This window comes from Trichosurus vulpecula, chromosome 7, assembly GCF_011100635.1.
Source record: "Trichosurus vulpecula isolate mTriVul1 chromosome 7, mTriVul1.pri, whole genome shotgun sequence".
NCBI lineage: Eukaryota > Metazoa > Chordata > Mammalia > Diprotodontia > Phalangeridae > Trichosurus > Trichosurus vulpecula.
In genome coordinates this window covers 53,743,484-53,758,508 of record NC_050579.1, presented here as the reverse complement: position 1 = coordinate 53,758,508, position 15,025 = coordinate 53,743,484, and the positions used below count along the sequence as shown (strand labels likewise).

The 15,025-nt window shown below is 43.0% G+C and overlaps 1 protein-coding gene across 1 annotated transcript in view; it reads right to left on the bottom strand.

The window, feature by feature from the left end:
- The window catches only part of CASQ2 (calsequestrin 2), a 107,932-nt gene that overhangs the window by 10,717 nt on the left and 82,190 nt on the right, over nt 1-15,025 (bottom strand). The window contains exon 8 of the mRNA XM_036769283.1: nt 12,035-12,089. Within this exon, the coding sequence (XP_036625178.1) occupies nt 12,035-12,089 (55 nt within the window). The remainder of the gene's footprint in view (nt 1-12,034; nt 12,090-15,025) is intronic.

Genomic DNA, 15,025 nt, shown 5'->3' with positions numbered 1-15,025 from the left:
CTTCCTCCCCACATTGAAACAAGAAAAAAATCTAAAGAGGATGGGGAGGAGTGGGGTGACAGAAGGGAGGGCTGACTGGGGAACAGGGCAACCAGAATATATGCCATCTTGGAGTGGGGGGGAGGGTAGAAAGGGGGAGAAAATTTGTAATTCAAACTCTTGTGAAAATCAATGCTGAAAACTAAAAATATTAAGTAAATTAGATTAAGCACTAAAAAAAAGAAAAAGAAAAAATCTAATAACAAATATGCATAGTCAAGCTAGCAAGCATTCTTTTTTTTAGCAGACAAATCAATATCATGATTGTTTTCTTTTCTATGAAACTGATGGCTAATTTGTGGTTCACTATGATCTCCAGGTCTTTTCCTTCTGTAGTTGTGTCTATGCTTTCCTGATGTCATACATAAATGATATTTTAATTTTCTTTTGGCATTATTGTTCATTATCTGTATCACCTTGTACCCATCTTGATTCTAATTCATTTTTATTTATTTTTAAAATTATGTATTTATTTATTTTTAGTTTTCAGTATTCACTTCCATAAGATTTTGAGTTGTAAATTTTCTCCTTCTCCTTCCTCTCCCCCACCTCCCCTGCAATCTGACATAGGCATTCATATTAAACATATTTTCACATTAGTCATGTTGTAAAGAAGACTTAGAACCAATGGGAGAAACCACGAGAAAGACGAAACAGTCAAAAAGAGAGAGCAAATAATATGCTCCGATCCATGTTCAGACTCCATAGTTCTTTTTTTGGATGTGGATAGCATTTGCCATCATGAGATCATGAGTCTTTTAGAGTTGTCTTAGATCCTTGCATTCTAATTCATTTTTATAGTGATATTTTCTAATTTGTTGGAGACATTCTTGAATTTGTCTCATTGTACAGGGTGACTTTGTCTGATTGAACGCTGGGCTTGGAGTCAAGAACACCTCCATCCAAATCTGGCCTCAGACCCTTGCTCGTTGTGTGACCCTGAGCAAGTCACTTGCCTCAGTTTCTTCAACTGTAAAAATGGTGATAATCATAGCAGCTCCCTGCCAGGGCTGTCATGAGGATTAAATGAAATGATACTTGTAAAGCACTTAGTGAGCAGTGCCTGGCACATAGTAGGCACTATAGAAATGTTTGCTATTATTATTGTTAAATATCATTGCTTGTTTCTTTATGAGTTGAAAGCATTATCCCGATGAGTTGTGAAGGAATCCTCCCTGGTGGTATGTGTGCTGTGCCACCTACATCCCTGGGCTCTTCAGGTGGGGTCATCAACACCCCCTGAATTCCCCTAGCCTGTGTGGAGACTGTCTTGTTCCAGTGCTTTCTAAACCTGAGCGACAGGGCGACAAACAGCCATAGGGAATAGCTATTGCACCACCATTAATGAGAAGGGAAACAGGACAGGGAATTCTAGCGGAGTGACCCGCCACTCACATGCTAACACGCTCCAGAGACCACCCCTCACCTCCCACCCAGTTAAAGGCAATGTTAAATTAACAAATGACAGAGTTCCTCATGCTATTAAACTCTCACACCCTTCGTTCAATCTGACATGTACGATGCTTGGGAGCAGAGATGGAAAAGCCACCTGGGCAGTCCCTGAATTTCCTGGGAAGGGGTGCGGTGTGCAAAGGAAGAACTATTCTGCCTCTTGGCAGTCCGTCTGGGTCCCAATCCGCAGAATAAGGAGGACTTTTATTTTTGGAATATTTTTCCCTCAGAGGCCCCAAATGTGAACCTACTTTGCTGCTTTTCCCAGAATCAATGGGGTACTAAGAATACCATGTATCTCATCTGAGATTTAACAGTGATGGGGAAGTACAGAGAGCACCTTTTACATATTGGCAAAACTAGGTTATCCCTCTAACAGAGTGGAGAGGCTTCATGAACAGACGGACTAGAGAAAGGGAATCAGGTTCAGTGAGATCAGGGGCAAGTTCAAAAGCACTTTCTCCCCCTAAATTCTGAGTGATTGTTTGCAAAGGAGGGAGAGGGGGCCTCTGAAACTAAATGTGAATCGGTTGTTCACTTTTCAGTCATTTTTGAGTCAGGTCTGACCCTTTGTGACCTCATTTTGGGTTTTCTTGGCAAAGATACTGGAGTGGTTTGCCATTTCCTTCTAAGGTTAATTTTACAGATGAGGAAACTGAGGCAAACAGGGTGAAGTGACTTGCCCAGGGTCACACAGCTAGTAAGTGTCTGAGGCCAGATTTGAACTCAGGAAGATGAGTCTTCCTGACTCCAGGCCTGACACTCTAATTGTTCTCTTAGCTTCATATTTTTCAGATTTCAGAGAGGCAGAGCACCTAAAAATCCCCAGGCAGGCATCCCTTAGGCAAGAATTTCCCCCTTTATTACTAGGTACCAGACAGCTGGGATAAAATGAAAAAGGACAGATCTCAAAAGATGTTTATTTCCCATGACACACTGAGGCATTTCTGGCCTCAGGCAGGGGCCCAGACTTTTAGTCTTGGGATCTCTGTAGCCAAGATTAAATGATGAGCACCCAACGAGGTGATTATTCCCCTTGGCTACTGCCTCCTCAGAAGAAGCAAGTGGTTAGAGGTCTCCTTGGGACTTGGATTGCTCATGAGTAAGGAAACATATGATTATGACAGAACCTGGTGGGACTGAGGCTGTGTCAATTTCCTGGTGACCTGTCCTGGGACAGTCTCCCTCACTTCAGCAGAAGCCAAGGCCTCCCACAGCCAAGGAATGCCTCAGAAGCTGGCAGCTAGCCGAAGAGCAAACACACCTAACGAGCCTCAGGCCCCTCCTGCCCCTCCCGCCCCTCCTGGCCCTCAGTATTCTTGCTTCACTTTCTCCCCCTGTAAAAGTGAACTGACATCTCCCAGGGGCACTGTGCATGCTCATTATCTTAGAGCAAAAGAAGAAGTCCCCGAGGAGCAGGCTAGCTGGGTTTAAGTGACTTAGTCTTGTTCTCTGCCTTCCTGAAACTGGATCTTTTTTCCCCCATCAGTCATCCCATAGTTTAACCTCGCTGCTGCTTGTTTGCATCTGCTTAATTAAGTTTGTAGACAAGCAAGAATCACACATACTGAAGATTGCGTTTGGAGGTTTGCTCTGCGAATCATCGGGAGGTTGGAGTGTCCAGGAAGACTAGGGAAACACCCAGAGAGGGTGATGCATTGACTGAATTCTGTCCTTACAACATTCTCCCTCTCCTCCCCCTCTTTCTTGGCCACCATTCCTCTTACACACACTCCCTTCTTTACTTTGCACTTAGGACCAGAGATTTAGAGCTGGGGGTGGCCCTCAAGGCCGTTGAGTCTGACCCCTTCATTTAAAAGGTGAGTAAATTGAGACCCAGGGTCACCCAGCAAGTAAATATCTGTGGTCCTATGTCTTCCTCATTCCTAGTCCAGGGCCCTACTCTGGACCCTATGCTGCCTTCTCAAGTACTAACTAATGTGTATATACATACATGCATATACATATACATATACATATATACCTACATATATACACACACATACATATGTGTGTATGTGTGTATACATATCATTTACACACACATATACATATATACACATAATTATGTATATTGCATGATATATGTATACACATGGACATACATACACATGTGCATATATATGTATGAATGTGTATTGTATTATACATATATATTCACACATGTATAAATATATATTTATTAATATAAATATGTGTATGTATATCGTATCTCTGTATATGTGTATATATGTATATGTATTATGTATGTATATATATGTATAGGTGTATATATGTATGTGTGTATACATATAAATATGTATATATTTCTGTACATCTTCTAGGATCAGACGAAGTCAGAGTGCTATGCAGGCAGGAGCGTTGTGAGTCTCAAGCGAGGTAATATACGTAACACACTTTGTAAACCTTAGAGCACTATATAAACACATGTGAATATATTTGTTATTAGCCTCCAGTCTGGTGATTACTTCACTCCTTGAGCCTTCTCCTGCATTTCTGCTGAGCTCAAACAGTGTTTAGAAAGCAAAGCAGGGTATGCTGGTAGATGTTTAACAATTGGGCTCTCTGGGAAAAAGAAAAAAAAGTATGTATATGCATATACACTTTTAAGTTTAAACTGCATTGACTTTCTTAAGTCTAGACAATCAACAAAAAACTAAATCAAGCTGCTTTATGGTGAGCATAGACTTCTGAGTTGTAAATACTTTAAAATTCTAATCATTTTTGCAAGCTCATTAGGGCTGGCTTCAACATAGCCCTGGTGGTAGGGCCGTCGACTTCACCATTGCCATCTACAAAGTGAATTGTCAGCTCCAAAAATCACAGGGGCATCTAGTCCAATCAAAATCAAAACAAGAATCCTGTGTACATGTCTGAGAAGGGGGTCATCCAGCCTTTTTTTTTTAATCAATTTATTTTTTTTAGAGAGGGAGAAGGCAGGGCAATTGGGGTTAAGTGACTTGCCCAAGGTCACACAGCTAGTACATGTATCAAGTGTCTGAGGCTGGATTTGAACTCAGGTCCTCCTGACTCCAGGGCTGGTGCTCTACTCACTGCACCACCTAGCTGCCCCCCATCCAGCCTTTTTAAAAAACCATTCAAAGAGGAAGAAACTCTTTACCTCCTGAGGTGGGACATTTACTATTATCATGGTGCCGATTGTTAGCAATTTTTTTTTCCTGACATCAATCCAAGATCTGCCTCTTTCCAACATTCATTCATTGCTCCTTGTCCTGTCTTCTAAGGTCAAAGAGAACAATTATAATCTATCTTCCACATGACAACTGTTTAAATACTTGAAGACAGTTCTCATGTCCCCCTCAAGCCTTAACTCCTTCAAGCTCTCTATGCCCAGTTCCTTAAACAGAACCTCCATATGACGTGAACTTGACGTCTTCCACTACCATGCTGGTTGCGCACCTCTGGGCATTCTCCAATTTAGCAACAGCCTTTCTTTTGCAATCAATGGTGCTTAGAACTGAATAGAAGTCTGCAGATGTAATCTGGCCAAGGCAGAATGCAAAGAAACCATTACCTCCTTACTCATAGACTCTACGCCCCTTACCCTTGACTCACTTCTTAAAGAGGCCTATTCACCAAATGGGCGTTACCTCACTCTAAGTGAGTACATGAAAAGGCCTAAGCCTGAAAGGGCCAGGGTCTCTCATTACATCCTGGGTTATCTCCAGTCATCCTGATGAATATCAGGTCACTGGACCCAGATGGCTCTGGAGGAGAAAGCGAGGCTGGTGACCTTGCACAGCCCTCCCTCTCTCAAATCAAAATCAACTGCAAGTCATGTTGTCATTCCCCTGATGTCATGGTCCTCTTCGAAAACAAAGGACAAACACAATGATCCCCTTAGCCTTTTTGGCTGTCACTAACCCTAACCTATCATCCCTATTTTTAAGATTTCTTAGAGGCAAGTTTAGATTCTGACCTAGGTTGCCTTTGAGAACTATCTCTCTTCATTTGGTAATTAAGTCAGATGTTTGCTGTCTGAGATGCTTCCGGGCTCTGCTCATCTCCCTGTTCTGCTAATTAATGGATACTAGCTACACTTCTAGATGAAGTGATTATAATTAATGTTGATATCAGCACTGGGCCTGGAATCAAGAAGACCTGATTTCAAATCCAGCCTCAGACACTAACTACCTGTGCAACCCTAGACAAGTCACTTAAACCTGTCTGTTTTCTCATCTGTAAAATGAGCTGGAGAAGGAAATGGCAACTCACTGCAGCATCTTTGCCAAGAAAACCCCAAATGGGGTAACGAAGAGTCGGACACGACTCAAATGACTGAATGACAATGACTGTCAGTTCTGTTATCCATTTCCCACTTTTTGCTTTCAATTATTTGTTTAAATGATTAAAGTTTCAATCATTTTAATTGCATATCATAGGTTTTTTCTTAGGATTATTAATATAGTAGTCCTTAGAGAGCTATATAAATGTCAGACATCACCATCATCATCATCATTAGCTTTAATTAGCTTAGAGGACTTGTGAGGACCAATGGTGCCTCACTCTACTGGGGGAGTGGGTAAAAGAATATGTGACTTTCTTTGCTTTAGGAAACTTTATTGATGAAGATTGGTACCTGATCTGCAACTTCAGTCTCAGAGAGTTACCTGGGGCACCGGAAGGTTAAATGACTCCCAGTGTCACGCCACCAGTTTATATCAGCAGTGGGGCCTGAACCTAGATAATCTCTACTCTGCTTCTCACACATCTGTAGCACTTTCAAATTGACAAAACCCTTTTTTCACAGCCTTCTGAGTTAAGGGATATGAGTATTATCATCATCATTTTGCATTTAGAAAATGAGGCTTGGATTGCAGAATCAACTCATCCCTGGTCACAAGTTAATGCTGGGCCTGTTTCAAGCCCCAGGCTTCTGGCTCCAAATCTACATCTCTTTATAGGTGCCATGCAAACAAGATAATGGATGCAAAAAGTGTTTTGAAAAGTAGAAAGCTCTGTAAAAACATAAGGCATTGCTAAGTAGGCGCTGAGAAACCAAATGATCAATTAGCCTTTGAATTTATATTTGCAGTTTATCTCAAAAAATTTAAAATTCCAGAGGCAGCAGCAGCTGCTCTGGTGGTACAGGGCTTAGACATTCACCATTCGCAGGCCCCTCACTTAATCTGCACTAGATACAGAGACTGGCCCATCTTTCCATTTCAAGCTTGTTAGCACTCACATTCTGTGTTCCCAAGGAGGATATCCATCTAGGGGGCACTCATGTAGAAACACCACTTTGCAAAACCTTTCATCAAGTCCTATAAAAAAGATGTCAAATTTATTCAGACACATCTGGGGGTCGGCAGGGAAGAGATGCATTCATTTTCAAACCTGTCAAATGAGCGGCTACCCAAGCTGGCTCTCTAAGCAACCACACAGAAAGCCAGAGAAGGGGGGGGGGATCACTGGAGAAGAAAGACGAGGCAGCTCAACCAGGAAATCTCAAAAAGTATCCAGAGACCTGGGAAAACGTCCTTTCCTGGCTAGACCTTCTGGGGAGCTGGCGGAGGAAGATCCTATTAGCCAAAGATTTAGAGCATCTTAGTACAACAAAGGCCTGTCGGAGCAATACAAAATATTTCTCCGGCCTGGGAAGGGCTGAGGTAGTCTGTATTCCAGAATTACTGGAGGCCACTGGTAGGATCTTAATAATAACAGCTTGCATTTATCAGGTAGTTTCATATTTGTTATCTCCTTTGAGTCTCCTAAAACCCGGTGGGATGGGTAGAGTCAGTATTATTACGCCTACTTTACAGATGAAGAAATTGGGGCTCAGAGAGCTGATATGACGCTCACAAGGTTCTATAACTGAGCCTTGGACCAAAGTTTCTGATTCCAAGTCCAGTGTGCTTTCTTCTGTACTCTCTAGGCAGTAAAATACTTGGGACCCAGGCTTATGGAGTTTAGAGCATAAATACCAGTAGCTCACATTTATACGACGCCTGAAGGTTTCCAGAATTCTTTACATATGTCATCCCATCTGATCCTCAGGAAGATCCTGGGAGGCAGGAGCTATCATTTCCACCATTTCATAAGTGAGAAAGCTGAGTCTGAGGCTGTACACCTACTAAGTGCTGAGGTGTGATTTGAACCCAAGTCCTCCCGACTCCAGGGGAAGTGGAAGAATTGCTGGATTTGGAATCAGGGGCTGGGTCGAAATCCCAGCTCTGCTGTTTAATACCTGTGTTATTTTGGGACTCAGTTTCCTCATCTATGAAATGAAGCAATTGTGATGTGTGAAGGGCTCTTGTAAGCCTTGTCAGCTCTAAAGTCCAAGGCCTTTATGACAAACTACTGCCAGCTAGAAGGCTTGAAGTCCTGGGTGTATGCAGACAGTGTTTACTGCCTGCACAGGATCACACTGGGAAGGCTGTGAAATTGACCACTGAATGGGCTATCAGGAGTCCTGGGTTCTAGTTCTGCCACCAATTAACTAGCTAAGTGACCTTAAGGCATTTGACTTTCCTGAACGCTGTCTGTCAAAAAAGAGGCTTAGACTAAATGACCTCCCAGATTCCTTCCAACTCAAAAATTCTGTGATGGCATTGTGCTAGCCTGCCTTCCCAGACACTCTGCGGCACCACTTCTGACCATGGTCTTTCTGTTTCAGGAGAGCTTACACATGCTTCTTTGTGCTTGTGTGTGTGTGTGTGTGTGTGTGTGTGTGTGTGTGTGTGTGTGTGTGTGACTCGGGCTGCTTGGGGGTGGGGGATTGGATCTACAAGCAACAGTACTTAGCATTTCTTCAAGACCAACAGGACACCCAGGGAAGGGGGAGGGGCAGGGGAGGATGCATTGAAAGAAAGTGGTCTTTCTGCCACCCACCTCCCTCCGCAGGAGAGAAATCACCAAATGTCGATGTCAATGATTGACCAGTCTTGTACCCAGAGCCTCCCCCTGAAAACACTTTCTATTTCTAGATGAGAGTCACTTCTCCCAATGAAGGGAGGGGCAGCCTGTCTTGCCAGCTGCCCCCATTCTAAGGCTAGCCTGCCCTGGCCCTGCCCGGGGTCCCTTTGGGAGCAGGCAGGATCTGGGCCCAGGGATATTTGTGTAGGGAGGAGGTGAAAGGCGTTTTTCAGGAGCTTGATTCATTATAGCTCCAATCTCGGTCAAACAGGTTAGTGCAACTTTCTAGGCCTCTTTGTTCCATTGTTCTTCAAGAGCAGGGCAGGCTCAGTCACAAACTTGGGAGGTGGGAATGGTGTGTGTGGGGGTGGGGATGGGGGGGAGCAGTGTGCAGAGGGGGAAGTAGGAGCCTGCTGGAGACTGGCCAGGTGGCTGCTGTGAATTATGATTTCATCCCTGTTCACACAACACTAGGAGCCTCATTCTCTTTGGAGAGAGCTTGTAAACCTTAGGCAATTGGCTTCTTGGCTATTTTTCTCTTTCTTGGTCTAGAACACTTCAAGAACTCTGAAAATTCCCTAATAGGGAATTCTAGAGTAATTAGATTTGTCCAGTCCATCCTTAACTCAGCTTCCAAAGATTTTTTTTCCTGAAACTCCAGTCTGACCAGTCAATAAAATCCAGTGGCTCCCTATTACCTTCAAGATCAAATATAAAATTCTGTTTAGCTTTTAAAGCCTTTCACAAACTGGCCCCTTCCTACCTTCCCAGTCTTCTGACATTTCACTTTTCCTTGGAAAGCACTCTTCAATCCAGACACTAACACTGCTATTCCTCACACTAGACACCTCCAGACATTTTGTCTGGCTGTCCCCAGTCCTCATCTCTACCTCCTAGACTTCCTTCAAGTTCCAGCTAAAATGTCACCTTCTGCAAGAAACCATGTCTGGTCCCTTTTAATGTGTGTGCCTTCCCAAAGTTTGGGCTTACCTCCAATTTACCTTGTCTATAGCTTGTTTGTACACAGGTGTTTACCTGTTGTCTTCTCTATTAGATTGGGAGCTCATTGAGAGAAGGGGATGTTTTTGCCTCTTTTTATCCCTAATGCTCACAGGACCTGGCATGTTGCAGGTGCTAAATAAGTGTGCGTTGTTTGACTGACCCTTGACCTCTATGAACTCTATCTTTCTCTTCTTTAAAGATCATCTTTGCCCTCGATGGTGTCTTAGCTTCCTTTCATTTCTAACTCTATGAGCCTAAAATCCTGTGTGCTCTCTCTCCAAGGTCCACAGTATATGGAAAGAGACCTGCATCTCTTGGACATTTCTTGACAACCAAAGCTCCTCTGAGATAATTTACTTAAGAGTTTTGGTTGCCAGTTTTTCAGGCTCAAGGGACATTGTTCCTTCTTCCCTCCTTTCTTAAATTACGGCAAGTCTCCTCTGAACCTAACTTTAACACTTATTCATAATTGAAATCAGCCAAGACTTACAAAGAGCTCAGTGTGTGCCTGGCACTGAGGGAATGCAGAGGATTAAGGAAGTTTCTGCCCTCATGGAGTTTCTGTTCTACTAGCAGCTTCACTTCCATTTTTTCTTCTTCTTCTTCTTCTTCTTCTTCTTCTTCTTCTTCTTCTTCTTCTTCTTCTTCTTCTTCTTCTTCTTCTTCTTCTTCTTCCTCTCCTCCTCCTCCTCTTCCTCTTCTCTCTCTCTCTCTCTCTCTCTCTCTCTCTCTCTCTCTCTCTCTCTCTCTCTCTCTCTCTCCTTTCCATTGCTATTTTACTTAAATACAAGTGAAATCAACATACCACTGGTTGGCTATGAAAATGCCACTCATCTAGCAGTAACTGACAGTCTAGGGATAAGCTGTACTGCCCATTTTCCATCCAATTTGGGGGCTAGATTAGATTTCTCTTCAGTCAACTTCCTAAGCAGAAGAAATATTTTATGGCATAAACAGATACATTCATCCAGTAAACTGCCATGTTTAATATAAGCTACTCCATACAAATGATTTAATCAGACCACCGTTTTAATGTCATTGTCAAAGATCCAAGATTTTGTCAGTGTGGATGCCTCTTTCACCAGTGAAGATTACAACCCCTCTGTGATTTATTAGATGCTCTTTGTGACTTGCTAAAGCCCCAAAGACTGCATGTTCCTGTGGCTACCTTTGTGAGAACCTCTTTGACTTAGCTAGGCAGGTTGTCAGACCAACATACAGTCAATCAAACAGCCTCAACAGCTTGGAAGGACCTGATGAGGCATCAGGATAGATTTTTAGTGGAGGGTTTAATGTCTTTTTTTCCTGACCTGTGATTACATTTGTAGAGAAAACTCCCTCTACCAATACAGGGGAGAACCCACTTTTCAACTTCTAGTTTGAAAGAGGTGCCAGAGGCCACTTAGAAGCCAAGTAACTTCCTAAAATTCTTGGGTCATAGATTTAGAGCTTGGATCGTAGATTTAGGACTCAAACTCTTTCCAATTCAACCTTTTCACTAGAATGACAGGAAACTGAAGCACTGGGAGGTGTAATGATCTGCCCAATGTCTCGGTGGTGCAGTGGATAGAGCCCTGGGCCTGGAGTTGGGAAGAACAGAGTTCAAATCTAGCCGCAGACACTTACTATGTGACCTGGAGGAGTCTTTGCCTCACTTTCCTTAACTGTGAAATAATAATAATAATGGTGCTAGCATCACCCTCACGAGGTTGTTGTGAGGATCCAATGAGATAATATTTGTAAAATGTCTTATACTTAGTAGGTGCTTATTCCCTTTTTCCTCTAGCACACACAAACATAGTAAGGCTCAGAGGCAAACTTTGAACCCAGGTCCCCTGACTCCAGAGCTAGCTCAGTCACACAATTAATGTGTAAGGGGCAGGATTTGAATCCGGGTCTTCTTGACTTTGACACTGACTTTTTATCTACTATGACACAATGACTTTCTTTAATGTCATAGGGGATAGGAATCTTATGATTTTGTCATCAATTTATGGGGAATTCCTGGATAAGGAAACTATCTCTACCCATGTAGAAGGAGTACCTTCTCTGAAGTTTACAGCCTCAGAGAGCTGCCTGGAACACTGAGAAGGTAAGTGACTAGCCCAGGGTCACACAGCCAGGAAGTGACAGAAGCAGCATTTGAACCCAGGTCTTCCTGGCTTGGAGGCCAGCCTTCTCTCCACTTCCCTATGCTGTTGTGTGTGTTAAAATTAGTACCAAAAAACAATGTATCTGCTCCTCCCCACCATACCCACTCACCTATAAAGCTTCAAAGCTTTATCATCTATACTGATACTGAGTATTTCCCTCTGTACCTTTTTGGCAGCAGAGTACGTCACGTATATTTTGATTAGCTGTGGTTACGTTCCCCTTTGCTGGAAGTGAAAATTGACTCTATCCCAACTGCATGAACACTAGGGGCATCCAGTGTCCCCTGGCTTTACTTCAGATACAGGGAAGGAGGGATAGGAAGAGCGGACTTCATCCAGGCCCCTGGAATTGATAGATTGCTTCTTTCCTGCCCTCCACCCCCTGCCCACGTTCCCCTAGTGCCTTGTGATGAGAAGGCAGCCCTGGAGGAGAGGGCTCCAGGACTAAAGCAAGTCAACTCTCATGGAAGGTGTGATGCCACAGGGCCCCAGGGAGAAAGAAAGGGTCCTACCAGGGTCGCTCTTCTCTGCAAAGGCCACAATGTGGATTCCATTCAGATCATCTTCCTGTAGAAAACAAGAATCAAGAATTATGCTCCAAACTGGACATAAAGAAAGAATATTAAAAAAACAGAGAAAAGAGTCAGAAACAGGAATTTTAAGGAATTTTTAGTGGAGGGTTTAATGTCTTTTTTTCCTGACCTGTGATTACATTTGTAGAGAAAACTCCCTCTACCAATACAGGGGAGAACCCACTTTTCAACTTCTAGTTTGAAAGAGGTGCCAGAGGCCACTTAGAAGCCAAGTAACTTCCTAAAATTCTTGGGTCATAGATTTAGAGCTTGGATCGTAGATTTAGGACTCAAACTCTTTCCAATTCAACCTTTTCACTAGAATGACAGGAAACTGAAGCATACAATGGGTATGGGAAGGGGAAGGGCTGGAAAGAAAAGAAAATATTAGGATCTAAGCTCCAGAAGTTCAGACACTGTCTTTGGTATTTCTATCTCTAGGGCCTAGCATAGTATCTGGTTCATAGCAGAAGCTTAAGAATTTCTTTCTGTCTGTCTTTTTTTCTTTCTCCCTTCCTCCCTCCCTTGCCCTTTCTTTTTCTTTCTTTGTTTCTCTCTCCCTTCCTTTCTTTCTTTCTTTGTTTCTCTCTTCCTTCCTTTGTTTCTCTCTCTCTTCCTTCCTTCCTTTCTTTGTTTGTTTTTCTTTCTTGCTTGCTTTCTTTCTTTCTTTCTTTCTTTCTTTCCCCCACTTTAGCTCAAAACTCCTGAGCTCAAGAGATCCACCAGTCTCAGCCTCCCCATCTGTAGAGCTTTCAGGTCGGGTGGTCTGAGATAAGGAATTCAATTTAATTCAACAAGCATCTTATTTAGTGCCTGTACATCTAGGTGCTGGGGATACAAGGAGAAAACAAGAGCTGGTCCCTGCTATCAAGGAGTTGAAGTTCTTCTGGAAGGTTTAGGTAAGCCAGCTTCGTCGGGAAAGTCTAGGTGAGAAAACCCAAAAAGATGACTCCAGAGGAAGGCAATTGGAGAAATGAATTGGCTAGATGAGGCAGCACCATTAAAGTACAAATTTGTTGTCACCATTTCTTACTTGGGCCAACCAGCTGAATTTATGAAAACAAACAGCTCAAGCCACACGAAAGTGATCGTGAATTTGGCTTAAATGTGGTGTTGAGCCATATTGGGCCTGAGTCTGTACAGAAAACAATCTGGATAGGAATTAGAAATAGTCGTTTGTGATAACATTTCATCATCAGTTTCTACCTGAATTATTCTTATTAACACTTCTCTTTGTTATTGTCAATGATAATGGCAGTGTACTAGAGTGTACTAGGATTACACATATACATGATGGTGTTTGATTTTCTCCACTTCTTGATTTTTCTCCATTTCGTAGGCAGTCCAAGTAGTACCTGCATTTTACAGATGAAGAAACTAAGGCTCAGATAAGTTAAGTGACTTGCCCAAGGTGCCATGGATACTAAATGAGAGAGTTATGGTCTTTTGATTACAACTCCAAGGCTCTTTCCATAATACCATACTTCTTCTTTGAAGTGGGCTTTATAGGATCACAGGTATAGACCTTAAAATTAGAATCAGAGAATTTAAAGTTGGAGGGGAACCTATGGGTCCTATGTTCTAACCCCCTCATTTTATGGATGAAGAACCAGGCCAGAAAAATGAAGTGACTGGCCCAAGGAAGCGACTGAGCTGAGATTCAAACCCAGGTCCTCCACCACTAAACCTGAGACCTCTTTTCCACCGTGCCCTGCTTATCCACAAAGATGGCCAGCAGCGCATGGCATTATAAATCTTTTAATGTCAGCCTCTAACTCACCCTCTCTCTCCTGGGAGAAGTCAGGATATGGGGAGTTGGTATGGCAACCTGGCCTACGAATGTGGGCATAATTGGAAAACTGGCTTACTCAGCAGAAAGGCTCTGTATTGCAAACGTTTCTGTGCTACATAAACATAGGTGTGATTGGTCAGCAGTTAGGAATGGAGGTAAGGGGACAAAGTTATAGCCAGGAAAAACGCAAACAAATAGCCTTCCTTACACATCTGATCTAGGTTTTGTGTCTCCTCCAGGGCCTAGGACAGTGCTCTGAACACAGTAAGTGCTTAATAAATGGTTTTTCACTGTCATTTTTCCACTCTTGTTTGTCCTACATTGCCTTGTGCCCTTTCTCCTAGCAATAAAAGTTACCAAAATAGTTCCTGGTCAGCTAGTAAAATAAATTCGTCGAAAGATTACCTCCTCCATCTTTAGAAGGTTCAGTTAATAGAGGCAACGTATGCAAAAGCAGCCTGTTGTGGAGCCCTTACAAGTTCAGGAAAACGTCCGATGAATCTTCCTTTTGGTGTTAGCATAACCTGCACAACCAGTTGGGGGCCAAGATTGCGCGCCCCCCCCCCCAATTTGATTTCTAGGTTGCTCTCTTGGAACTCCATTAGATTCCTCTCACATCTCCCCATTCCACCCTCCAATCCTCCCTTTTGAACCCCACCCCCTACCCTGCTCCCAACCTTGCAGGAGACATGGAGAGATAGCTACTCATATCACATTGAAAAGAACTGCTGAATAAATGATTGGAGGACCTGGGTTTTAATCCCACCTTCAATGTTATCAGTGTGATTTTGGACCAGCCCCTTCCCCTTCTGGCCAAGTCAACCTTTCAGGGCCTCAGTCTTCCCATCTGTAAAATGGGACAATTAGACCTGACAATTCCATTCCACCTTTCAGTCTCATCCATCAAACCCTCGTCCCTATGAGGGATCCTAGGTCATTGATCTAATCGCCAAAAGGTTCCCTAAAAGGTCCTCTAGTCCAGGGATATCAAACATGTGGGCTGCTGGGCATCCTGACCTAGATTGCAATGCAATTGGGAAATACATAGCAAGCAAATTTTAAAAAGCAAAACATGGATAATGTTCTTACTGGTTTTCTAAGAGTTTTCTCAGTTAATATGTGTCCCACAGGGCTCATTC